We start from the raw sequence: 27,044 nt of genomic DNA on the forward strand, positions 1-27,044 counted from the left end.
AGCAGGCATAAATAGACATGCGGACAGGAGACAGCAGTGCTATTAGGTCTTTTGTCTCTCCATTTTTTTTTCTTCTATCTTTCTCCTCCTCATCCTCCTCTTACTCGTACTCCTACCACCACCACCACTACCTCTACTTATCCCCCCCCCCTCCCCGCCTTACCTCACCCCTGACTACTCATTGGTACTTTGTACAGGTGCTGATGACTGCACAGTTGAGGACCCCACAAACCAATCATCATCTCCTTGATTGTCCTGTCCTTTTCACTGCATCTGATTTTTGGCTGTCCTTGTAAGCTTTCATACAGGCTTCTGCTATCTTCTTACTCCAGCATTTGCAGTTTCCCAGTTCTAGACCGTTTATGTTTTACTAAAGTTAGTTCTGTTGTAGCATCATAAATATTGAGTATGGTACTGTGTTTCATGAAGACCAACATATCTTTGAATATTAAAGACATCTCTTTTTTGTGTGGGTGTTCATCACCCAGCACTTCATTTGTATGGTGGGTTTTAGTTTATTCTCATAATAATTGTGTATAGCGTGAATGAAGTTTTTTCGCATTCTTTGATGCCTGCTTGTGTAACAACTTTAGATTCTGTTTTTGAAATGAAACCTAAATAAACTTGTAGCTGTTATAAATACGTCAATTATTTCAGGTCATTATGTTGTTGATGTTGCGTGTGGCAGTGGAGATGCACAAACACTTGCTGTTACGGACAATGGCCTGGTTTTTTCCTGGGGTGATGGTGATTATGGAAAATTGGGTCTGTACATACTAGATAAGACTGAATCAAATTGTAATTACAGGAGAATAATTTAAAAAGTGCTGTATAAGTAGAAAACATCATTTTTACATTTTATATGATATTCATTTAGGGCGTGGTGGGAGTGATGGCTCAAAGCTTCCAAAGCTTGTTGACAAGCTTCAAGATGTTGATGTTGTTAAAGTTTGTTGTGGTGCACAGTGTAGTCTTGCACTTACCAGAAGTGGAGCAGTTTACTCTTGGGGAAAAGGTGACACTTATCGTCTGGGACATGCCTCAGAAGAACATATTCGCTTTCCAAAAATTGTGGAGGCACTGAAAGGTACGTTCAGCCAAGTGATCATGTACCTGTGACAGTTACATTTTGTTTGTTGCTCTTTGTACATTGTATCAATGATTTCCTAATTGTGTTGTGTTGTTCAGTTATTTATGTGATTCTAAATTTTAAATACTTCTTGAAATTTCAGCCAGATGATATGTTATATTATTAGTTCACATATTCTTAAATTCCTGACTTTATCATTTACTTTCTTTCAGGTAAAAGAATTGAAATGCTGCTAAATTCAAAAAATTTGCATTTGAAGGAAAATATCGTACCTGGGATCAAATAAAACTGTGTTAGATCAGATGGGTGGGAACGTTGCAGGCGATGCTAACATTTCATTTGTGGATTTTGTTACATAAAGGTTGCTGCTTATGGTCTATTGTTTGCTTCTGTCTTGTGTTTAAATGAAAAGTTTTGATAATAGTATTGAGGCTCTCAATAGAACTTTTGATTACGTATTTGTAGGCCTTCGCCTGTTATCTACCACTCTGCTGTCAGATCAGATGCATGGCTACTTAGGATAAATAGCCCATTGCTATACAATATTGGGACACTCTTTTGGTAGCAAGGTAGCAAAAATTAATGATTTTGGGCAAAAAAGTTCAAAATAATTTGCAAAAAGTGACTATGATTAAATTCATTGTTTCAGATTTAAAATATTCTGTGGTAATTTTGTGGCAATATTTGAAAATAGCCTTTCCAGTTTGTTTGCAAAACGAGTAATTAAAAATTGAAAAAAACAATGAATTGCTAGTGAGATACATAATTGTATCTTGCTAAAGGAAAAAGGAAATTTATAAGTTAGACTGTAAAAGTGAAGCTGCTACTGGAGTTTTTGAAAGGACCTATAAAACCAATTAGGAGAAAATATTAAAAAATCTAAAAGTGTGCACGTTATCTCTTAACATAATAATGCAAATGATAATGTTAATTCTGTATTGACAGTAGTTAAATGAGAGAGGACAACAGACTGGTGAACAAAATAACATCTATATTGATCTGAATTGAAAGGGTACACATGGTAATTTATATGTAGAATGTATTTATAGCAGTCCTTTCTTAAATAAAGACAAGACAATATAAGAAAGAAATTCAGCACACAAATTGAGAAAGCAACATCCATAAAATTTGCTAAAGGAAAAAGGAAATTTATAAGTTAGACTGTAAAAGTGAAGCTGCTACTGGAGTTTTTGAAAGGACCTATAAAACCAATTAGGAGAAAATATTAAAAAATCTAAAAGTGTGCACATTATCTCTTAACATAATAATGCAAATGATAATGTTAATTCTGTATTGACAGTAGTTAAATGAGAGAGGACAACAGACTGGTGAACAAAATAACATCTATATTGATCTGAATTGAAAGGGTACACATGGTAATTTATATGTAGAATGTATTTATAGCAGTCCTTTTTTAAATAAAGACAAGACAATATAAGAAAGAAATTCAGCACACAAATTGAGAAAGCAACATCCATAAAATTTAATAATCTGTTACTCTCATCCACTTTCCAATTGAAATTAATTAAATAATAAGCAACCTAAAAAAATAAAAGCTCATTCAAATTTGATAGCATTTCCAATAAAATACTGAAGAGTTGATGTCATGTAACAGTTATTATCTTCAAGATACAAAGGACTTGTAAAGGCATTAGCTGCCAGTGGGCATTAATTTATTTCAATGTGGCAAGTTGAAAATTTGTGCTGGACTGTGTGTCCTGCTTACTAGGCAGATGTGCTGACCACTACACCATCCCAACACAGTGGTCACCACGACCACATGGACTATCCTAGCACGCCTCCTGTCAGACCCAAATACTCATTTTATACGACACACTACTGATGTAGTGCCCCTGCTCATTAGCCTCATTACTCGCAGCAGCTCGCTGATTCTTGTGAGAGTTCAAGCTTGGTGTGCATCTGCACTGAAGAAATCTTTGGCTATCATCTTCTTAATTATATTTGTGGCATCTGTCCTTTTGGACATGTCCCAAAGAACAGATACCATTTTGATACTGTAGCCTCTATGAATCAAGACACAAAGGACATTAGCTGCCATTGGGCATTGATATATATCAATGAGGTAAGTTGAAAACCTGGGTTCGAATCCCAGTCCAGCACAAATTTTCTATGTGCTCTATTCACATAAATCAATGCCCACTGGCAGCTAATGTCTTTATTTCCTTGGTGTGTTGATTCATGGTGGCTGCAGGATCAAACTGTTGTCTGCTCTTTCGGACATGCGTGAAAGAACAGACATCACGTATGTAAGTATTATCTTTTCTGAAATGCATAACACATTACTAAGTCAGTACAATTTTTTTTTTTTCAGAGATTAAACTCCAGTGAACAGTGTTGTATGGAATTGATTGTGCAACTAACAAATTGCTCATGTCATACATAACAGGAAGAGTGCAAAATGTTGTGTCATATAAGCCAGCAGCTGTCTTCAGAGGCTGTTTCTCTTTTTGGGAGAAATCTTTAATGGTGTTCCACAATGTTTGACATTAGTTGAAATGTTGTGCACATGCAGACTGAAGCAACAAATGAAAATTTGTACCGAAGCTGGGATTCGAACCCGCGTCTCCTTTTTCATTTGTCACTTCTGTCTGCAAATATAGGGTGTAACAGAAAGGTACGGCCAAACTTTCAGGAAACATTCCTCACACACAAATAAAGGAAAGATGTTATGTGGACATGTGTCCGGAAACGCTTAATTTCCATGTTAGAGCTCATTTTAGTTTCGTCAGTATGTACTGTACTTCCTTGAATCACCGCCAGTTGGCCCAATTGAAGGAAGGTAATGTTGACTTCGGTGCTTGTGTTGACATGCGACTAATTGCTCTACAGTACTAGCATCAAGCACATCAGTACATAGCATCAACAGGTTAGTGTTCATCACGAACATGGTTTTGCAGTCAGTGCAATGTTTCCAAATGCGGAGTTGGCAGATGCCCAGTTGATGTATGGATTAGCATGGGGCAATAGCCATGGCGCGGTATGTTTGTATCGAGACAGATTTCCAGAACGAAGGTGTCCTGACAGGAAGACGTTCGAAGCTATTGATTGGCATCATAGGGAGCACGGAACATTCCAGCCTATGACTCGCGAGTGGTGAAGACCTAGAACGACGAGGACACCTGCAATGGATGAGGCAATTCTTCGTGCAGTTGACGATAACCCTAATGTCAGCGTCAGAGAAGTTGCTGCTGTACAAGATAACGTTGACCACGTCACTGTATGGAGAGTGCTATGGGAGAACCAGTTGTTTCCGTACCATGTACAGTGTGTGCATGCACTATCAGCAGCTGATTGGCCTCCACGGGTACACTTCTGCGAATGGTTCATCCAACAATGTGCCAATCCTCATTTCAGTGCAAATGTTCTCTTTATGGATGAGGCTTCATTCCAACGTGATCAAATTGTAAATTTTCACAATCAACATGTGTGGGCTGACGAGAATCCGCACGCAATTGTGCAATCACGTCATCAACACAGATTTTCTGTGAACGTTTGGGCAGGTATTGTTGGTGATGTCTTGATTGGGCCCCATGTTCTTCCACCTATGCTCAATGGAGCACGTTATCATGATTTCATACGGGATACTCTACCTGTGCTGCTAGAACATGTGCCTTTACAAGTACAAGACAACATGTGGTTCATGCACGATGGGGCTCCTGCACATTTCCGTCGAAGTGTTCGTACACTTCTCAACAACAGATTCGGTGACCGATGGATTGGTAGAGGCGGATCAATTCCATGGCCTCCACGCTCTCCTGACCTCAACCCTCTTGACTTTCATTTATGGGGGCATTTGAAAGCTCTTGTCTACGCAACCCCGGTATCAAGTGTAGAGACTCTTCGTGCTCGTATTGTAGATGGCTGTGATACAATACGCCATTCTCCAGAGCTGCATCAGCGCATCAGGGATTCCATGCGACGGAGGGTGGATGCATGTATCCTCACTAACGGAGGACATTTTGAACATTTCCTGTAACAAAGTGTTTGAAGTCACGCTGATACGTTCTGTTGCTGTGTGTTTCCATTCGTTTGAAGAGAAGTGGTTTGAAGAGAAGTAATAAAATGAGCTCTAACATGGAAAGTAAGCGTTTCCGGACACATGTCCACATAACATATTTTCTTTCTTTGTGTGTGAGGAATGTTTCCTGAAAGTTTGGCCGTACCTTTTTGTAACACCCTGTATACATCATAGATGTTGAGACTTGAAAGGTCTCTGGGACCATGTCATTTCATTTGAGTTCAGAATATTGTTTTTGGTATATGCAAACAACTTTCCATTTAATACACATCAGATAGAATTATGTTAGTTCTCTCTGCAGATTACACAATTATTATAATCAATCACAGTTGATATATAACAACAGTGAGTTTAAAAGAATGATTTACTGGTTTCCTGCAAATGCTTTCTCTCTCAGAGAGAGAGAGAGAGAGAGAGAGAGAGAGAGAGAGAGAGAGAGAGAGAATCAAAAGGCTGCAGTGCCAGTGATAAATTTGAAACATAAGCAAGAGTTTGGTAGTTAGACAAAACTTTCAACTATGTTGTTTGTATATATTAATGAGGATTTAAGTTAAGAAAAAATTACAACTTTTCGAACCAATTACTTCAGCGATGTTTGTATTACATGTCATCAGAAGTTTTAGAGAGAAGCAAGAAAGTTAACATACTCTGCTTATTTTCATTCAGTAATGTTGTGTGGGGCTATAAATAATGTTTAAGAAAGAACGTTTTTATTACTCTAAACTGTGCTGTAAAAATAATATATGGTGGTTATTCGCAATTGTCTTGTGCAAAACTCAAGAAGGAGCTGGATATTTCAGTGAGGAATCACTGTATATATTTTATCTCATAAAATTTGTTGTAAATAATCCATTAGAGAGCAGAAGGAATAATGATGTCCATAATTAAAGTACTAGCAGAAAATGTGACCTTTAAAACCTAACTTTAGCTCAGAAAGTGCAAATAAAGTTGCCATCAAAAGCATGTTTCTTACCCAATAATATGAAATATATGCCATACAGCAAAGTTAAATTTGAAAGTAAAACTAAAAAAGTTCCTTTTTGGCATCATCTTCTATTATATGAAAGAATTTTTATTTAGAAAGTTATTGGTACAAAAAGTACGCAGAAGAGTTACTGTGAAGCTTGGAAAGTAGGCGAGAGGTATTGTTGGAATTGAGTTGTGAAGGCAGGTTGTGTATTCTTTGTGGATAGCTCAGTTGGTAAGAACATTGGCCATGAAAGGTAGCATTTTACGAGTAAGTCAGATCTCAACTTGACATAGCTTTTTATCCTGTCAGGATGTTTCACAGTAATGTGCACACTGCTGCAGACCAAAAAATTCATTCTGGTGGTTTGTTTGTGTGGCCAATTTGTTGTGATTTGTATGGTCCTGTATGCTGCTCACCTATTTGATAAGTAGTGATGTACCTGCATATAATTACAATATTGAGAAGTAAGTGTTATTGGTTGGAGTGTGGATGTAAATTATTGAGTAGGCCTTTCCATGAAACTTCCATGTGATACCACCAAAATCACTAAACTGAGTTGTAGATAAGTTTATTTCATCCAGTCTGAATGTTCTTGTCACAAGAAATTACCTGTGATTCTTATTTGTGGAAGTTAGATTTGTTTTCGGTGTGTCAATCACTGTTTTTGTTATTTATAACTAAGTTTATTCTCTTGGTATTATTGCATTTTGAAATGATGTCTAGAGACTATGTTAAAAGCCCTTGCATTCCATATTTTAGGGAAACGTGTGATGTCACTGGCTGTTGGTGCAGGTCATGTATTAGCATTGACAGATGACGGAGAAGTATATGGTTGGGGAAGAAACGATTATGGTCAAGTTGAGGAGACTAATGGAACAAGTATTCTTGAACCAATGCTTGTGACATCCCTTCAAGGAAGATCAATTGTTGGCATTACTTGTGGCCCAATACAGGTAACTTGCTCCTTATAAAATACAAGAAATAATTTACTTATTTATTCTCCATAGATAAATACACTATGTGATCAAAAGTATCTGGACACCCCCAAAAACAAATGTTTTTCATATTAGGTGCATTTTGCTGTCACCTACTCTCAGGTACTCGATATCAGCGATGTCATTAGTCATTAGACATCGTGAGGGAGCAGAATGTGGTGCTCCGCGGAACTTATGTACTTCGAACGTGGTCAGATGATTGGGTGTCACTTGTATCATATGTCTGTATGCAAGATTTCCACACTCCTAAACATCCCTAGGTCCACTGTTTCTGATGTGCCCAAACTGAATCAGGATCCACTGCAAGTACTATGACAGTTGGTGGGAGGTGAGAAAACTTGGAATTCTTGGTCGAGTGGCACCTCATAAGCCACACATCATGCCAGTAAATGCCAGACAACGCCTCGCTTGGTGTAAGTAGCGTAAACATTGGACGATTGAACAATGGAAAAAACGTTGTGTGGAGTGAGGAATCACGGTATGCAATGTGGTGTTCTGATGGCAGGATGTGGGTATGACGAATGCCTGGTGAACGTCATCTGCCAGCGTGTGTAGTGCCAACAGTAAAATCCGGAGGCTGTGGTGTTACGGTGTCGTCATGTTTTTCATGGAGGGGGCTTGCGCCCCTTGTTGATTTGCATGGCGTTATCACAGCACAGGCCTGCATTGATGTTTTAAGCACCTTCTTGCTTCCCTCTGTTGAAGAGCAATTCGGGGATGGTGATTGCATCTTTCAACATGATCGTGTACCTGTTCATAATGCACGGTCTGTGGCAGAATGGTTATATGACAATAACATCCCTGTTATGGACTGGCCTTCACAGAGCCCTGGCCTGAATCCTATAGAACACCTTAGGGATGTTTTGGAACGCTGAATTCATGCCAAGTCTTACGACCGACATTGATACCTCTGCTCAGTGCAGCACTGGGTGAAGAATGGGCTGCCATTTCCCAAGAAACCTTTCAGCACCTGATTGAAAGTATGCCTGCGAGAGCAGAAGCTGTCATCAAGGCTGAGGGTGGGCCAACACAATACTGAATTCCAGCATTACCAACGCAGCATGCCACAAACTTCTAAGTCATTTTCAGCCAGGTGTCTGGATACTTCTGATCACATAGTGTGCAACATTTGTTATGGATTGTGGGCATTACTACAATTCATCTCATAACTGTAGGGGATAAATTACAAAAACACAGTATATGTCAATTACTTATAAATAATATTGTGCAAGTGAAGATAATCTATTTCACTAAGAGAAGTTCTGAAATGTTATAAAAGCACTAACTAGTAAAATACTACTTCAAGGAACTCATGAGCAGCTTCCCTTTGAACTTTTTATATACTTCGGAAGTTTGTTAAACAGTGTGATCCCCTTGTGATAGGGAATGTTGTTAGCATCTTGTGCATTTGCCCTGCCAGGTAATAATCACAGTTTCTTATAGTGTTATAAATACTTACAACCAACAAAACAAAAGTGTTTGCCTGTCTTGATAGGATCGGGTACCTTATGCACCAGTAATAATGCAGTTGTCTGGCAGAGGTGGCAGCACAACATTTAACACCGTTGTAGTAGTGGATGTGTTCCCTTCTTATTGTAAAAATTTTACGTATAGAACTTTTTTATTTTCTCTGATTGTGTATGATTACCACATATTGTTTTATATATAAATTATAACACTTACTTTTATCTATTTGAAATGCTGAGATACTGCTTCTGACTTGAATAAAGAAATGTGAGCAAACTGTATAGTTACGTGGTTGCATGGCAGCATTTGAAGCTCTGAACTTCTGCTGAAGTAATTAGGGTTTGTGTCCCCTTGATACAATTTTTTTTTTACATTATATTCTTTGTTGATGTGTTGAAAGTGTAACATGAATATAGTCGAAATATGTCAAACATGGTAACACTGCACCACAGACAGGTATTTGACAGTCATTTACTGGCAGGATGTCTCAGCATATGCAGGCCATGAAAGACAGTGTCCTATCACCGATCCAGTATGATGGTTTCAGTGCACTTGAAGCGGCAGCCAGGTGTGGCATTCAACGATGCAGTGTCCAGAAATGGATAAATTGGTGATGCGAAATGGGTGCAGTGGTCGGCTTTGAGGGTCGGGCTGAGGAGAGGTGTCAACACCTAAGACAAAGTGTTAGTGAACACCTGTATGGAATGATGATTTTTAAACTTCTTCCAACTCAAGAATGAGGTCAATTTCTGTGAATGCTTGCGAACCATTCACAACCAGTTAAGGATGTTGGCCTCAAAGTCCATAGGGCCACTAATAAATAGGCCTTCTCTGATGATCACAAACTTTATAGGCTTGTCTTTGTTGAATTGAATGTAGAGTGTGACTGGCACCACATCATCTTTTCAGTTGAGTTAATATTTAACTCAGTGATTGAGTGCCTGGCGATGGTCTACATACTTTCCAATGGAGCTGAGCACTTAGCTGTAGTCAGAATCTAGCTGTCTCACATTAGCAAACTCTCCCATGATAGATGCCTGTTCCCCTCTATTTAAAATCATTTTCAATACTGCTGATATGATTAGGGTAAATTAAAAACAATGTCAAATCAGAACATAAATAGTCATTTTCTCAAATTAAATTATAATTGTGGTAAGACAAAGCAAAGCCCACAATGCATGGTGCAACATTCATATGTTGGTCACATCATAGTCTCGTGCTGGTGATGGATGTCATCAGATGGGGCAGGGATACTTCATCAAATGTATGGTAATTTCAACACAGATCAGTATGTGCATATCATGAAACATACTATGATGTCAAGGGTGAGGATGTGCTATCCCAGTGAAGTGATCCAGTTCCAGTAGAACCACTCACCAGTTCACAAGAGTCAAATCATTCAGCTGTGGTGTTCACAATAGGCTGATTGAGTGGACTGTTTGGACAATGTGCTTGGATCTCATTGAAAATCTGTGAACAAAATGGTCTCATGAACATACACTGGCCCCACACACTCCTTACCAACTATGGGACGTAGTGTTGGATACACGAGAGAGTCTTGTGGACAGTGAGACATATTTTCAGAGGATGACCACCTCCCTGCCTCATAGGATGAGGCAGGTAATTGATTTTAATGGTGGGTAGACATACTAACCTCATCTCTGACATGAAACTTTCCTCTTCTCACATTACTCCACTTTATTTTACAATGTTTGATATGATTGAATGTTTGTCAGTTGGAAATGTACATGTAGTTATTGTACTTTAAATTTTGCTTATTAAATGTGTGCAACTTAATACATGTAAGTATGAAAAAAGCACAAACAATTCAATTTGAATCAAAATAGAAACGTTTTAATATGATAGTCATAGAAAATGCTTAATATCGACCATTATAAGAACAGGTAAATCATAGAATGATAATATTCTCTTCCTTACTATCTCTCCAACATTCTCCACATTTATTGTGCAAAAGAAATGCAATCAGGATGTGCAAAATCTCTTTTTTCAGTTAATGTTCTTCAGGAGCCCACAGATAGCATTCAATACACTGTGCCCATTTCTCTATATTAGTCTTCAAAGAAATGACCACTGCAGAGTATGCATTCAGCGTCTTCTTCTTCAGCTGCACGTGCACATCTAAAGCATCATCCTCAATTAAATTTGGTCAGACTTTGAATGACGGGAAGATTATGTTTCCTGTGTTTTTTCTTTATTCTTATTCAAGAGCAAAGCTTTCACTTCTGTCTCCTTTGATTCAGCTACAGATATCTATTCTTTGAATTGTTTCACGTGTTCTCTGTACGGAAACAATGTTAGCTACTTAATAGATTCAGAGCATGCTGATTTTACTAGAACTGGTGGTTATTGATGTGGCTTGCTGATTTTGGGACCTGGCCGGATAGCATTGGGACTCACATTTACTCCATTGCTTTCATCATGTAGGTCAAACTCCTGTTGTATTGCAAAGTTATTGCTTACAAGTATATGCCTGTTGCATGGGAAGAGTCCTGTTTTCCAGAGGCTGTTCAAGGCATTTTCAATTATTACTGCTCTCAAGTAGTTTGCTTTGTAATTGGAAATGTTACTACTTGACCTGGGTTATTTGCCCACCAGAATTTTATTTTTTTGGGGGTAATTTGTTTTAAGCAATCCCTTGAATTTCACACAAGAGGCTCAATTTTATGAGAGGAATGAGGTGATAAACACATAATGTGGACACAGTTTTCTGTTGCTTTGTCTATTGCACAAATGTGATTGGATACCCATCAAGTATTCACACAGCAGGATTACCACCAGATGGCTTCACAAATTTCACAAAATTGTCAAACTACTTGGTAAAAATATGGTCTGAATCCAACTCCAAGTGTAGCAAGCTGAAGGTATCTTGATATGAGATAGTGAGACCTAATACGCAATACTGTCATGTGGGTATGGTATTGCATTTTAGGAAACCGTCCTGCACTAGAAATATAACCACATATTTACACTACTCACTTTTAAGGGTATTGCACTGTATCAAATGGAAGAGAGTACTTTGTGAAGAATATAATCATATGAATATTGTTGTAACAGCTACTCAGCTTGAGATATTGGAGCCCTACAAACATGCACACTCGAAAAACATGGAATTCAACACCTTTAAAATTGCAGTAAGACAAAGCACAGTTAATCCCATCATCTGATATCTGTAGTTTCGTACCCACAGACCACCAAAATTGTTGAGTTCTACTTTCCTTGAAAATTAGGAAGAAAGAGATCACAATTTCTATCAGAAAATTGTACTCTACACTTGTCCTGTCAGTTGGAAGGACATCCAGTTTCGTCCTCGCTTATCTCTTTCGGATCATTAGACACGTCCAACTGGATTTTAATAAGTAATATCTGAACAATTTAAATATCTTACTCAGACCCATTATGCTGAACACTTGAACTAGCAGTCTATCATGGTCACTGAATGGTGATGCTGCTGCGTGCCGCTGTCAGTGTGTGGCAGGTGGAGCCCTTGGCAGCCTGACTGCTTCGTGGTTTCATTGTATCACACAAGGAAGGACAATATTTATCAGTATGGCTGAAATTGAAGGTGTATGCGTGCAGTGATCTGCAACAGTGTGGTCTCCTAGGAATCGGTGAAGATCAACAGTGAGGCTGGGCAGCCAAGCCTCCAACACGTGGCTCACCAGGTAGGTGGTCACCAGCAGAAGGTAGCCACCCAGCAGCTGACACTACAGTGCAAAGGCACCAACTGGTCTTTATATAGCCTCTAGCTTGGGCAGGTGCCTGCAGCTACTATAGACAAAATCCTTATAAAGCAACTAAATGTTTCATCTGGCACTGCGGTGGTCTTTACCTTGAAGTTAACAGCTGATGAATATGATACTGTTCTGCATCACATACACACCCTGGTACAGTTTTGCACAATGAACATTGTCGAGCATCTGAGAATATCTAATACTTAGCATAAACCATGTGGTTCATTGGCTATTAGTTAAACTAAACATTAATTTCTGTGGTTAGTCCAGTCCGTTGGTAACTGGTGCACTGGAAGCTTGATAGCTCGAGTGGTTTTCCACTTGAAGTAGATGTAACTTACACAAAGGGCCGGAACCATAATGGTATCAGAAACAGAGACATCCATGATCATAAACTTGTTGCGTTGCTCATCATGGTGCTGGAACATTTGCTCAGTGTTAATGTGACGTTTTTGTGCATATATCAGTGGATCCAGTGAGTGGAGGTGGTTTGTTTTTAGGTTGTTGTTTAAATAGGTTGGGTTCTGAGTAGGAAACACATCCAGTGTTTTTTCTGGCCAATACAATGAGGGCTATGTCATATTCATTATAGTTGTCACAATAATAATGCTGTATGGGGAAAGATGTCTGTTCCACTCTACCTCCCCCCTTTCTCAAAGCTGGATGTGTATGGTCCATCATTACACAGTTCGCCCTGTTACCATAGCATGCCCCTATTATAATTACTCACCATATCATCTACCAATCCCATTGCAAGAAGTGTTAGCAACAAATGAAAGATAAATTAACCAGTACTAACAAATTAAAGTAACTTCTTTAAACTAGGATGCTCTTATAGTCTTAACATGTTTTATTGCAAAGCTGTTCTATATACCTCATAAAACTCAATTCTCACTAGCACAACCTGAGTGCGTACAGCACCTTGTATATATCCTGCACACTAACTTCTGTCTCCTTCCTTCTCTTTTTATCTTTTGGTTTCTTTGCAGGTAATGACAGTATGTTTCCCCGGCTTTTCCTACCTCTTTAGGACTTCATTAATTTGCCTTCTTCATTCACTTCCACACACCCTTTAATGTTTGTGTAAAATTATCAATTCCCCATTTTTTCCGATTTAGTTTTAATAACTTTGGAAGGTGGTGGCATCTTCCTGCTGTATGCCACTTCATATGGCAATAGCCCAACACAGTCATGCATTTTAGAGTTTGTTGTGGCTACATCATAGGATAGATAAATCTCTCAGTCATTGTGGTAACTATTCAAATAACAACTTAATATTTTACTGGTGGTACAGTGAACACACTCAGTCCTCACATTCTCCTGAGGGTGGAAGGGACAAGTTATTAGCTTGCAGATTCAAAGTAGATGGCATAGTTGTTTAAATAGTTCGGATGTGAAGTTGGCTTACTCCTTTAGGGAATTTGGCTTCACTACATCTCTAGAGCTCTCCCTGCCTTATGTTGTTGGACACACTTTGTCTGGCTCCTCCATCAAGACCATTTCACCTTGGGTGACCCTGCCAGAATCTACACTACCGCTGGCACAGCTCTTGACTTTGACAGAGCGTGCAAGCGCTTCCGGCCAGTACAGCTCTTGACTTTGACAGAGCATGCAAGCGCTCCCACCCAACACTGAAGGTGCCTCCGAGAAGGCAGCGTCCCCTGGGAGTAAACCTGATACAAATCCTGGTCCTCCAAGTTGGGAGTTGGGCAAGCGGCTGACAACCCCTTCCTTTAGAAAACAAAGCCCTGTTTAGAAACCTCAAAGTAAAGAAGCTGGACTGATACATAGACAATGATGTAGTACTACTAAAGGGAAAGGCAAAGACATTACAAAAAAGGAAAAATGATGTGTTTATTGGAATCTGGAATGTAAGATCATTGTACAGGGCAGAAACCATGAGGTCACTGCCAGAAAAGCTCGATAAAACACAGACAGGCATAGTTGCTCCACAGGAATTGCAATGCAGTGGAATGGACATGGAGTGCTTGAAATGGGAAGCTGGATAATTTTCTTCTATGATCCAAAGAGCAACCATGAATTTTTGTACTGGGTTTGCAGTAAGACAGAAATTTAAATGTAGAGTGGGTGAATTTACTAGAATAGCATCTAGAATCTTACAAATGAGATTGAAGGCCCAATTCACAAATGATTTATTGATCAGTGTACATGCACCTAAAGAAGTAGGAGATGACCAGGATAAAGACTCCTTCTGTGAGAATCTCAAGGGATCCTATGATGGATGCCCTGAGCATAATACAAAAGTAATTATTGGAGACCTCTATGCACAGATTGGAGAAGAATATCATTATTGTCCAGCAATAGGAAAGCATAGCCTCCACTAATACACAAATGATAATCAGCAGAGTTGTTCAGTTTGCCATAGCATATGATATGGCTGCAGTTAGCACTATGTTCCCCCAAAAGGATACATAAGGCAACATGGTGTAGCCCTGATCAGCCTTCAATCAAAACGATCTTGTAATTATTGACAGATGGCATATCTCCAACTTACTCAATGTACATACCTACAGAGGAGTTAATGTGGATTCAGACCACCACCTTGTAATGCAAAACTAAGAGATCGATATCTAACAGAAGAAAGGTAAAAGGAACATCTCAAAGAAAGTATATGATATTAAAGCTAAAAAATGAAGAGATTGCTAAAACATACTCTGAGAAGGTTACTGAGAATCTTGCACTATACACTCCTAGTGTAAGTGATACTCTGGATCAGAAATGGTGTGCTTGCAGGGACACAGTCATTGAGGCAGCAGAAATAGTGCTAGGGAAAGAAGGAAAACAACCAAGGAGTTCCTGGTTTGATGATCTTGTAAGAGATTAAGTTATGAGAAAAACCCGACTTATAGGGAAATGCTTGAGAAATTGTATACACATTTAGCAGTAAGAAATTATCGAGATAAAAGGAAATGAGAAGAGAAACTGCATCAGAAGAAAGAAAGAGAATGGGAAATAAAGCAGAGCGAAGAATTGGGGATAATTGGAAAAACAAATTATGTCAGAAAATTATATCAGAAAATAACTAGTGAAAAAAGAACATTTAAGCCGCATAGTAATATATGCGAAAGTAAAAATGGGGAATTATTAACTTATGACCAAGAGATATTGGAACATCAGGTAGAGTACTGTAGTGAACTTTTGGATGTTCCAAGGCCCTCTGTTGAAGAGCTCGTAATCCACCCAGAAAAAGATTATTATGAGGCCCATAGTCCCTCTCCTCCCTCAAGGAAAAGTAGACAAAACAATTTCCTGACTGAAGAACATTGAAGCACCAAGGACTGGTAATATAACAGTAGAACTATTGAAAGCCAGAGGAGTTAAATCACTGGGAAAAGAAAGAGTTACCAGAAGAATGGAATGTAGGCATAGCGTGTTTGATACACAAGGAAGGAGATATAGTTAAATGCGGTGACTACAGAGGTAATACACGCCAAATTATTGCATGTAAAGTATTGTCAAATATCTTGTTTAGTAGACTCTCACCCATAGCAGAAAACATTATTGGAAGTTATCAGTGTGGATTCAGACCAGGAAAGTCAACTGTGAACCAGATATTTACTCTCTGGCAAATAGTAGAGAAAATCAATGAATTTGATGTTGGTGTGCACCATCTTTTCATTGATTTCCAATCTGCATATGAAACAATAAATTGATCTAAATTGTATGAGACAGTGGGGGAATTTCGGATACCTGTGAAATTGGTACTTTTGATAGAGGTCACCCTAATGCAGTCTAAGAGTACTGTGTAAGTGCAGCGTAGGCTGTCACCCCACATGAACTGGGCTAAGACAAGGGCAAAGGCTTTCCTGCCTACTCTTCAATTCAGCACTCGAAAAAGTGCTATGTGAATTGGGTATCCAGACAAGAGGTACTATCTACCATAAATCTGTACAACTGTTTGGATATGTAGATGATGTGGATCTAATGAGTGCAACATTTAGAGATCTACAAAGTGCATTCTTAACTCGAAAACTGTGTGCAGAGAAGATGGGCTTGAAAATTAATGAAGGAAATACCAAGTATATGTATAGTGGTACAAATCAACCCTTACAGCCTACAGTACTTGTGAGGGAATGACTTTTGAGCGAGTGGAATGTTTCACTTGTCAGATAGAAGCAAATGGTAGCAATTTGATTGAAATTATGGCCTGCATAAGTGCTGCTAATCAATGCAATTTTAGAATGCTGTGAGATTTTAATTTTAAGCCTCTATCAAAGAGACACTGATGTGCCCAGTACTTACATATGGCTCAGAAACATGGATGATTACAAAGCAGTGTGAAAGCAGACTGAGGTCATGTGAAAGAAGTATATTGTGGAGAATCTTTGGATCTCTGTATGGAAACGGGAGTTGGAGATGGCAAAGGAATGACAAGCCTTACGATTGCTATAAGTTGGATGATGTGGTCAAGCTCATAAAGTTGTGTAGATTGAGATGAGCTGGACATGTAATATGACTCGATGAGACAGATCCTGCAGGGAAAACCTGCTGCAGTGAACCTGGAGAAAGAACAGCAAGATGACCGAGATGGAGTGACAAGATTGGAGAAGATGCTGCCTTAGTTGGTTGCCGTAACTCAAGGTATACAGCAAAGTTGAGAGAGGACTGGTAGAAAATTATTGAGCAGGCCAAGTGCCATCCTGGGATGTAATGCCAATGGAAGAAGAAGGACACAAAGTTGGTGCCCTATTTGAAATTATTGGGTCAGATATGCTACACTTCAGTAACCAGTTGTTCACCATTGCTTGTGCTATTGTACTCGCTTGGTGTTGTGGGATGGCAGTAATCGCATTGTAACATGAAAACTGGTCTGTGATGGTTAACACATAGCGGTTACCCACCAGTGCCTAGTTAAATGGACCCATAATGTCCATCCCCACCATTTCCAATGCTCGAGATGCCTCTGGTAATGTTCGAAACAGTATTTATTGATGGCTCAAATCAGCATGTTGTGCACATGTCATGCAATTATTCACACACTGGTCAACACCCTGTCTTCATGTTCTTCATCAAAACCATTCAGCTATTTATGATCCATTGGTCTTCTCCCTTCATGTCCTGCTAACATGTGATTATGTTCTTTTAACACCTCTTCTTTCAGTGCTGCAGGTACCATGATGTGTGACCTGAACTTCGTCGTTCGTAGTAGCCCATTGTGTATAACAAACTGTGGTTGTGTTTTCAATAGCTGGCAGTTTGCATCAGTGGTCTGCACCTTCTGCCACTCTTCAATGTTTCACATGTTTGTATGACCACAATTTCCCCACTGAAACCATCTGCATTACCATGTTTCCTGCCAGACTTGTGCACTACCTCAAACTCAGACTTGTTGTATTTTAATGCCTATTGAGTCAGTGTGCTTGAAGGATCTCTCAGCCCTACTAGCTACTTAAATGCCACACAGTCCCCTTCTTTATAGTTGAGTAATTACAAAAAAATGGCTCTGAGTACTATGGGACTAAACATCTGAGGCCATCAGCCCCCTAGAACTTAGAACTACTTAAACCTAACTAACGTAAGGACATCACACACATCCATGCCCGAGGCAAGATTCGAACCTGCGACCGTAGTGGTCTCGCGGTTCCAGACTGAAGAACCTAGAACCGCTCGGCCACACCAGCCGGCAGTAATTACAGTTTGCTTTATTTAAGTACATGGATGTAAACTCATGATCTACTCACAGACATCAGAAAGCTAGGCATTTTAACTGTGCAGTCACACTATGTTTGTTCTCTAACAAAATTAATCTTCAATAATACATTGTAGTTTAAGAAGAGCCATACAGTTCATATCTACAACACTAGAGGTAGAAATTACCTGTATAACCCATTGTTAAACCTATCAGTGGCTCAAAAAGGCATTCAAATGCGTTAACAAAACAATTTGTTGATTTGTTCAATAACAAAAAAAGACGGATATCATAGCAAATATTAAATGTAACCTAAAATCATTTCTCCTGGAGGACTCATTTTATTCCATGGATGGATTTCTGTATAAAAATTGCTAGCAAAAATAAAAAAAATAAAGAAAACCTAGTTTGGAAGTGTAATTGCACAAGTTGGGCTAAAAAAAAAGTATTCATTAATGTTACCAATAACACATACATATCCTGTAAACTGATTCGTTCCACATCATTTTGATAAAAGAATTGTTCAAATGATCTCTGGACCATTCATGGACTAACTAACTAACTCACTACCAGGTGCTCATTGCCATTTTCTAACTCAGAACTCCTCCCATCACCTAGTTGATTGCACCACAGGGCAGGATGAACTCTTTTTCGTAATTCAGAAATACTAATACAGGGCTACTGGTAAGTGCGTTTTTAATCTGTCAAATGCGGATTAACAGTCAACCTCCTCCTGAAATTTCACACCCTTCAACAGATGTTTAATAGTCTAGCACTGTCAGCAAATCTTTTTACAAATTTTCTCTAGTAATAATAATTTTTTAAAAATGATTGCAGTTGTTTTGCAGTTTGAGGCAGCAAGAAGTTATGGACCACACATACCAATCTCTGGACATACTTTATGTTGTTGTGGCTAGTTACATTGTGTATGTGCAGCTCACTTCTGCCAGATTAAAGTAACTCTTTTCAGTACTTAACATATATTAAGCATTCCAAATGAAACCTGTTAAGCACTTCTTCCAGCCACTGTGTGTGCTCCTTCAGATTCCTAGAAAAAACAATAATGTTGTCTGAGTAGACCATGCAGTGACCTGGTTTCAGCCGACTCAACACTCCATCCAATAACTGTTACAATGTGACCTGTGCATTCTTAAGTCCAAAAGGCTTTTGCCGATTTGGGTAATGCCCCCAAGGGATGATAAATGAGGTCTTCAGCCAGTCCTCTGGCATTACTTCCAACTAGTGGTAACCACTTTTCAGATACATAGCTGAAAAATACTTGCATTGACCCAGGTTGTCCATAGTTTCCATGATATTCATTATAAGATATGCACCTGTCATAGATCTGACATTTACGTATCGGTAGTCGCAACAGAACCTTCCTCATCCTGTCCAATGATGTTTTGGGCATAATGACAATGGGTGGTCCCCAGGGGTTGTAACTTCTGTAATAACGCAATCATTCAGTTGCTGATTGATGAACTCCTGCATTATTAGTTGAGGATGATGAGATATTCTGTATGGTTTCTTATACACTCCTGGAAATTGAAATAAGAACACCGTGAATTCATTGTCCCAGGAAGGGGAAACTTTATTGACACATTCCTGGGGTCAGATACATCACATGATCACACTGACAGAACCACAGGCACATAGACACAGGCAACAGAGCATGCACAATGTCGGCACTAGTACAGTGTATATCCACCTTTCGCAGCAATGCAGGCTGCTATTCTCCCATGGAGACGATCGTAGAGATGCTGGATGTAGTCCTGTGGAACGGCTTGCCATGCCATTTCCACCTGGCGCCTCAGTTGGACCAGCGTTCGTGCTGGACGTGCAGACCGCGTGAGACGACGCTTCATCCAGTCCCAAACATGCTCAATGGGGGACAGATCCGGAGATCTTGCTGGCCAGGGTAGTTGACTTACACCTTCTAGAGCACGTTGGGTGGCACGGGATACATGCGGACGTGCATTGTCCTGTTGGAACAGCAAGTTCCCTTGCCAGTCTAGGAATGGTAGAACGATGGGTTCGATGACGGTTTGGATGTACCGTGCACTATTCAGTGTCCCCTCGACGATCACCAGTGGTGTACGGCCAGTGTAGGAGATCGCTCCCCACACCATGATGCCGGGTGTTGGCCCTGTGTGCCTCGGTCGTATGCAGTCCTGATTGTGACGCTCACCTGCACGGCGCCAAACACGCATACGACCATCATTGGCACCAAGGCAGAAGCGATTCTCATCGCTGAAGATGACACGTCTCCATTCGTCCCTCCATTCACGCCTGTCGCGACACCACTGGAGGCGGGCTGCACGATGTTGGGGCGTGAGCGGAAGACGGCCTAACAGTGTGCGGGACCGTAGCCCAGCTTCATGGAGACGGTTGCGAATGGTCCTCACCGATACCCCAGGAGCAACAGTGTCCCTAATTTGCTGGGAAGTGGCGGTGCGGTCCCCTACGGCACTGCGTAGGATCCTACGGTCTTGGCGTGCATCCGTGCGTCGCTGCGGTCCGGTCCCAGGTCGACGGGCACGTGCACCTTCCACCGACCACTGGCGACAACATCGATGTACTGTGGAGACCTCACGCCCCACGTGTTGAGCAATTCGGCGGTACGTCCACCCGGCCTCCCGCATGCCCACTATACGCCCTCGCTCAAAGTCCGTCAACTGCACATACGGTTCACGTCCACGCTGTCGCGGCATGCTACCAGTGTTAAAGACTGCGATGGAGCTCCGTATGCCACGGCAAACTGGCTGACACTGACGGCGGCGGTGCACAAATGCTGCGCAGCTAGCGCCATTCGACGGCCAACACCGCGGTTCCTGGTGTGTCCGCTGTGCCGTGCGTGTGATCATTGCTTGTACAGCCCTCTCGCAGTGTCCGGAGCAAGTATGGTGGGTCTGACACACCGGTGTCAATGTGTTCTTTTTTCCATTTCCAGGAGTGTATATAGGCAGATTATCCCCTGCTGGGACCCTGTGTTGCATCACAAGTGTTGCTGGTAATGGTCCACTATGATTGAAGAAATCCGCAAACTGAATCAATAGTGTTTCTACAGCTATACTGTCATTCCCCTCCAAATGCTGTACTTTTTTGCGTAATGCATATACATTGATGATTTGCCCATGGCAAAGATCCGAACTTGACATGTCTAAATGGACATCCAAATTGGCAATTAATAACCCATTAGCAAAACCACTTTGTCGACACCAAAATTATCCACAGTAACTGGAACCAGGTATTCTCCATTTACTTTCCGTATTCCTGCCATGTTCCTACATATACACTCCTGGAAATTGAAATAAGAACACCGTGAATTCATTGTCCCAGGAAGGGGAAACTTTATTGACACATTCCTGGGGTCAGATACATCACATGATCACACTGACAGAACCACAGGCACATAGACACAGGCAACAGAGCATGCACAATGTCGGCACTAGTACAGTGTATATCCACCTTTCGCAGCAATGCAGGCTGCTGTTCTCCCATGGAGACGATCGTAGGGATGATGGATGTAGTCCTGTGGAACGGCTTGGCATGCCATTTCCACCTGGCGCCTCAGTTGGACCAGCGTTCGTGCAGGACCTGCAGACCGCGTGAGACGACGCTTCATTCAGTCCCAAACATGCTCAATGGGGGACAGATCCGGAGATCTTGCTGGCCAGTGTAGTTGACTTACACCTTCTAAAGCACGTTGGGTGGCACGGGATACATGCGGACGTGCATTGTCCTGCTGGAACAGCAAGTTCCCTTGCCGGTCTAGGAATGGTAGAACGATGGGTTCGATGACGGTTTGGATGTACCATGCACTATTCAGTGTCCCCTCGATGATCACCAGTGGTGTACGGCCAGTGTAGGAGATCGCACCCCACACCATGATGCCGGGTGTTGGCCCTGTGTGCCTCGGTCGTATGCAGTCCTGATTGTGGCGCTCACCTGCACGGCGCCAAACACGCATACGACCATCATTGGCACCAAGGCAGAAGCGACTCTCATCGCTGAAGACGACACGTCTCCATTCGTCCCTCCATTCACGCCTGTCGCGACACCACTGGAGGCGGGCTGCACGATGTTGGGGCGTGAGCGGAAGACGGCCTAACGGTGTGCGGGACCGTAGCCCAGCTTCATGGAGACGGTTGCAAATGGTCCTCGCCGATACCCCAGGAGCAACAGTGTCCCTAATTTGCTGGGAAGTGGCGGTGCGGTCCCCTACGGCACTGCGTAGGATCCTACGGTCTTGGCGTGCATCCGTGCGTCGCTGCGGTCCGGTCCCAGGTCGACGGGCACGTGCACCATCCGCCGACCACTGGCGACAACATCGATGTACTGTGGAGACCTCACGCTCCACGTGTTGAGCAATTCGGCGGTACGTCCACCCGGCCTCCCGCATGCCCACTATACGCCCTCGCTCAAAGTCCGTCAACTGCACATACGGTTCACGTCCACGCTGTCGCGGCATGCTACCAGTGTTAAAGACTGCGATGGAGCTCCGTATGCCACGGCAAACTGGATGACACTGACGGCGGCGGTGCACAAATGCTGCGCAGCTAGCGCCATTCGACGGCCAACACCGCGGTTCCTGGTGTGTCCGCTGTGCCGTGCGTGTGATCATTGCTTGTACAGCCCTCTCGCAGTGTCCGGAGCAAGTATGGTGGGTCTGACACACCGGTGTCAGTGTGTTCTTTTTTCCATTTCCAGGAGTGTAAAACAAAGTGATATATCCATATCACTATTGTGCTCCCATGGCTTTATAAATGGGGTTGGAAAAAAAGAATTTCTTAAAAAATCAACCCAGTGGATTACATTGGGTTTTTAAGGGTTTTATTGGGTTTTTGGAGATTTTTTAGTACTGACAATTAAGTAGTTCAATTTAAATTCTTTTATGGTTACTATATTCAAAACCTATTCTTACAACTATTTTATTAGTGGAAAAGACTGATAAATTAAACAGGCAAAAATTGATAAATTAAATTTGCTAATGTTGGCAGAGCCTTGCACAATTATCACAGTCATTTATTTAAGCCCATGGTTGTAAAGACTATGTAGCTGTGAAAACTCATGCTCATGTTGAGACTAGTGGTATAATTGAAAGAATGAAATGTCATGGGGGGGGCAGCACTAAGAGGAAGGACTTTTGAACTCGAATGTAAGAGAAAGGACTTTTGAACTCCTCTGCAATTAGATGTATGTGATTTAACACCAACAAAACAACACACAAAAATAACAGTCTTGTTTTGGAAATGATTTCTCTCTACCAGTGAAGAGAAAACAGACTGGCCTGGGGGACTTCATAATTAAAACCAGTGATCAACAGAAGGAACAACTGTATCTATTGATAGCAAAGTTCTTTTTACTAATAATATAGCCTTCAATGCAACTTCAAGTGAAGCATAGAAAGTCATGAATCAGGCACTGCAACCTGGTTATGTCCCCATAGATAAAAATAAAGGGGCGTTAAGTCAGGGGATCTGGGCGGCCACTCTACGAGACTACGGCGACCAATCCAATTCGCTGGCATTTGTTCCTCCAACCATTCACGGACACCAATGCCATAGTGTGGAGGGGCTCCATCGTGCTGAAAATAAGATGGGAAAATGCCTTCAGCGTTCAGTGTGGAAGGGAACACAAGGTCGTGCAGCAGGATCAGATACTGTGGTGCAGTTAAGGTGTTGTAAATGAAAAATGGCCCAATGATGTGGGTGTCCCATATGCCATTCCACACCATCACCTTCGCTGGACTATGTTCTCGAATTGGGGCAACCCAGTTCGGATTTGCGTCACTCCAGTATCGACAATTATGTCGATTAAACTCCCCGCTCAAAGTGAAATACGCCTCGTCGCTGAACAATATGCCCTTGGCAAACGAAGCATCCAGTTTGTGTTGTTCAGTAGCCCACAGGTAGAACTCCAACTGGCGATCAGGGTCATCCTTATTAAGTTGATGTTGCATCTGCAGCTTGTAAGGATGCCACTTATTGGTGTGCAATATCCGGACAATGGAGGTTTGGCTTATTCCGCATGCTAGGGCCACGCGACGAGTACTTTGTTTTGGACTTTTCACAAACGACCCAACAACCGCAGGTGCAGTTTCCTCATTGGTGGCAGTCCTTGGTCGCCCACTACATGCCCTATCGTGAACAGAGCCCGTCTCCCGGAATTTGCTGATCACGTGGGCCACTGTTCTGTGCGATACCGGTTCTCTGTCTGGGTGCCGTCTGTTGTAGTCAGCTGCTATTGTTCGGTAGCTGCGTTTCCCTGAAATGATTTCGATCTTCTGTTCATGTGTCAGACCCTTTATAGATCACCTGGAACAAAGAGAGACATGGGTCGGTATCAAGTAACTTTGAACATTAATAACTTCTAAACTGTACAAGATAGACAAAAACAAATTACACCACTCAATTGCAGAGCTCAAACAAGTGTTATTTGATGTGTCATACACCCCCCTTCCCATAAAAAAAACCCACCACTTTAATCCAAAATGGCGGATTTCAAGATGGCAGCCATGAATGACATTCACTCCAAAAGTTGCAGCCCCTTGTCAAACCTATGTTCCCATCATCACATTTCAATTTTCCCTTTAATCTTCCAACGTATGAAGGTGTCCAAGGACTTTTGACTCGCCCTGCATTTACAAAATTAATACACTGTCAGAATGAAACAGTGTTATGCACTTTTAATAAATTTATCATACATGAAATACCTAATCTTTACTGTTATGACCAAGTGCTGTCAAAACCGAAATATAACAGACATTTTTACTGAAGCTGGTCTAACAGTCCTTGTAAAGATATTCATCTATAGAGTAAAAGGAGTTGCCTATCAAAAAGTTTTCCAAACTGTGTTTAAACCATGCTTTATCTGAAACCAAATTTTTAATAGTTGCTGGCAATTTATTGAAAACGTGTGTTCCTGAATATTTAACCCCTTTTGAGACCATGGTAAGCGTTTTTAGGTCTTTATGCACATATTATGTATTGAGCTATCAGTTGGAAATATAGATATATTACGTGCAGCAAATTTCATTAAGGAATAAATATACTGAGAAGCAGTGGTTAGAATACAAAGTCCCTTGAGCAGGTTTCTACATGATGTTCTTGAATTTACACTACAAATGATTCTTATCATGGCCGGCCGCGGTGGTCTAGCGGTTCGAAGCGCTCAGTCCGGAACTGCGCGACTGCTACGGTCGCAGGTTTGAATCCTGCCTCGGGCATGGATGTGTGTGATGTCCTTAGGTTAGTTAGGTTTAAGTAGTTGTAAGTTCTAGGGGACTGATGACCACAGCTGTTAAGTCCCATAGTTCTCAGAGCCATTTGAACCATTTGATTCTTATTACACGATTTGCATGCTAAAAACTTTTGCTCTGTTTGATGGGTTACCCCAGAATATGATCCCGTATGACATAATAGAATGAAAGTAAATAAAGTATGTAAGTTTTTTTATATTTATGTCTCCTGCATCTGACATCATTCTCACTGCAGATAAGGACTTGTTTAGGCGATTCAGCGATTCTGTGGTATGCCCTTCCCAACTGAATTTATTATTGAGTTGCAATTCCAGAAATTTAGCACTGTCAACCTCTTTGATCTGTGTGTCTTCATATGTTACACGCCTACTGGAAGGAAATCTCTTACAGGTTCTGAACTGCACGTAGTTGGTCTTTTCAAAGGTTAATGACAGTGAATTAGCATTAAACAATTTATTAATTTCAGTGAAAATTTGATTAGCAGCTATTTCTAAATCTGTACTTGACTTGCTACTTATTACAATGTTTGTATTATCTGCAAACAAAACAAACTTAGCAAAGTAACAGATGTGATGTCATTAACATACACAAGAAAAAGCAGTGGTCCCAAGATGGAACCTTGAGGAACACCACATGTAATTAATTCCGAATCAGATGATGACTGACTGCATACTGCACAGGTATTTTGCAACGATACCCTTTGTTTCCTGTTAGTTAGATAAGACTCAAACAATTCTGCAGCATTGCCGGTGACACCATAATATTCTAATTTACTTAAAAGAATGCTGTGGTTCACACAGTCAGAGGCTTCTGACAGGTCACAGAAAATACCAGTAGTCTCTAATTTATTATCTAATGAATTCAGTCCATTCTCACTGTAAGGGTCAATAGCTTTCTCTATATCAGAACCCTTAAGAAACCCAAACGGTGACTTGGACAATATATTATTTGCAGTCAGATGCTTAAGGAGACACTTGAACACAACCTTTTCAAATATTTTTGAAAAAGCTGGCAAAAGTGAAATTGGTCAATAGTTTGATGGTATCTCTTTATCCCCCTTCTTGTAAAGAGACTTAACTTAAGCATATTTTAGCCAGTCTGGAAATGTTCAGCTGATAAGAGATTGATTACACAAATAACTTAAGATAGAACTCAACCCACATGAGAAGACTTTGATTAACTTCATTTATATGTTATCATACCCACTAGAATACTTAGATTTTAAGGATTTTGTGGTGGATGCTACTTCTTTGGGAGATGTGAGTGTCATTTCCATTTTCTTGAAGTTATTTTTAAAGAGTAGTCTCAGATATTCCATTGCCCTGTTCATTGAACCTGATAACCCCAAGCTGTCAGAAACAGAAATAAAGTACTTCTTTAAGCGGTTTGCAACACCACATGCTCTTGTTACCAATGTGACATCTATTTTTAGAGTTATCTGGTCCTCTTACCTTCTGGTCCCACCTGTGTCTTTCACTATACTCCATACAGTTTTTATTTTGTTGTCTGATGTATTTATCTTTTTCTCATAATAAAGCTGCTTTGATTTCTGGATTACTTTCTTCAATATTCTGCAGTACTCTTTGTAATGCATTACAATGCTAGTATAATAGCTGTTCCTAGATAGTAGGTACAGTCTCCTTTTTGTCCCACATGATATCTTTATTTATTGTGTAATCAATGATTTATTTTTTGACATCTATTTGATTTGAGTTACCTTTAGGTGAAAACAATTTTCTAAAGCAGAAGTAACTTCAATAACGAATGCTTTTTATTTTCCTTTTGAATCAGAAGTATTGTAAACATCTATCCAGTTCATG

The 27,044-nt window shown here is 40.8% G+C and overlaps 1 protein-coding gene across 1 annotated transcript in view; it reads left to right on the forward strand.

Moving 5' to 3' along the window:
- Positions 1–27,044, forward strand: part of LOC126248847 (E3 ubiquitin-protein ligase HERC2) — an 851,297-nt gene that overhangs the window by 133,820 nt on the left and 690,433 nt on the right. The window contains exons 14-16 of the mRNA XM_049950269.1: positions 658–765; positions 878–1,087; positions 6,859–7,052. Of these exons, the coding sequence (XP_049806226.1) occupies positions 658–765; positions 878–1,087; positions 6,859–7,052 (512 nt within the window). The remainder of the gene's footprint in view (positions 1–657; positions 766–877; positions 1,088–6,858; positions 7,053–27,044) is intronic.

This window comes from Schistocerca nitens, chromosome 3 (genome assembly GCF_023898315.1).
Source record: "Schistocerca nitens isolate TAMUIC-IGC-003100 chromosome 3, iqSchNite1.1, whole genome shotgun sequence".
NCBI lineage: Eukaryota > Metazoa > Arthropoda > Insecta > Orthoptera > Acrididae > Schistocerca > Schistocerca nitens.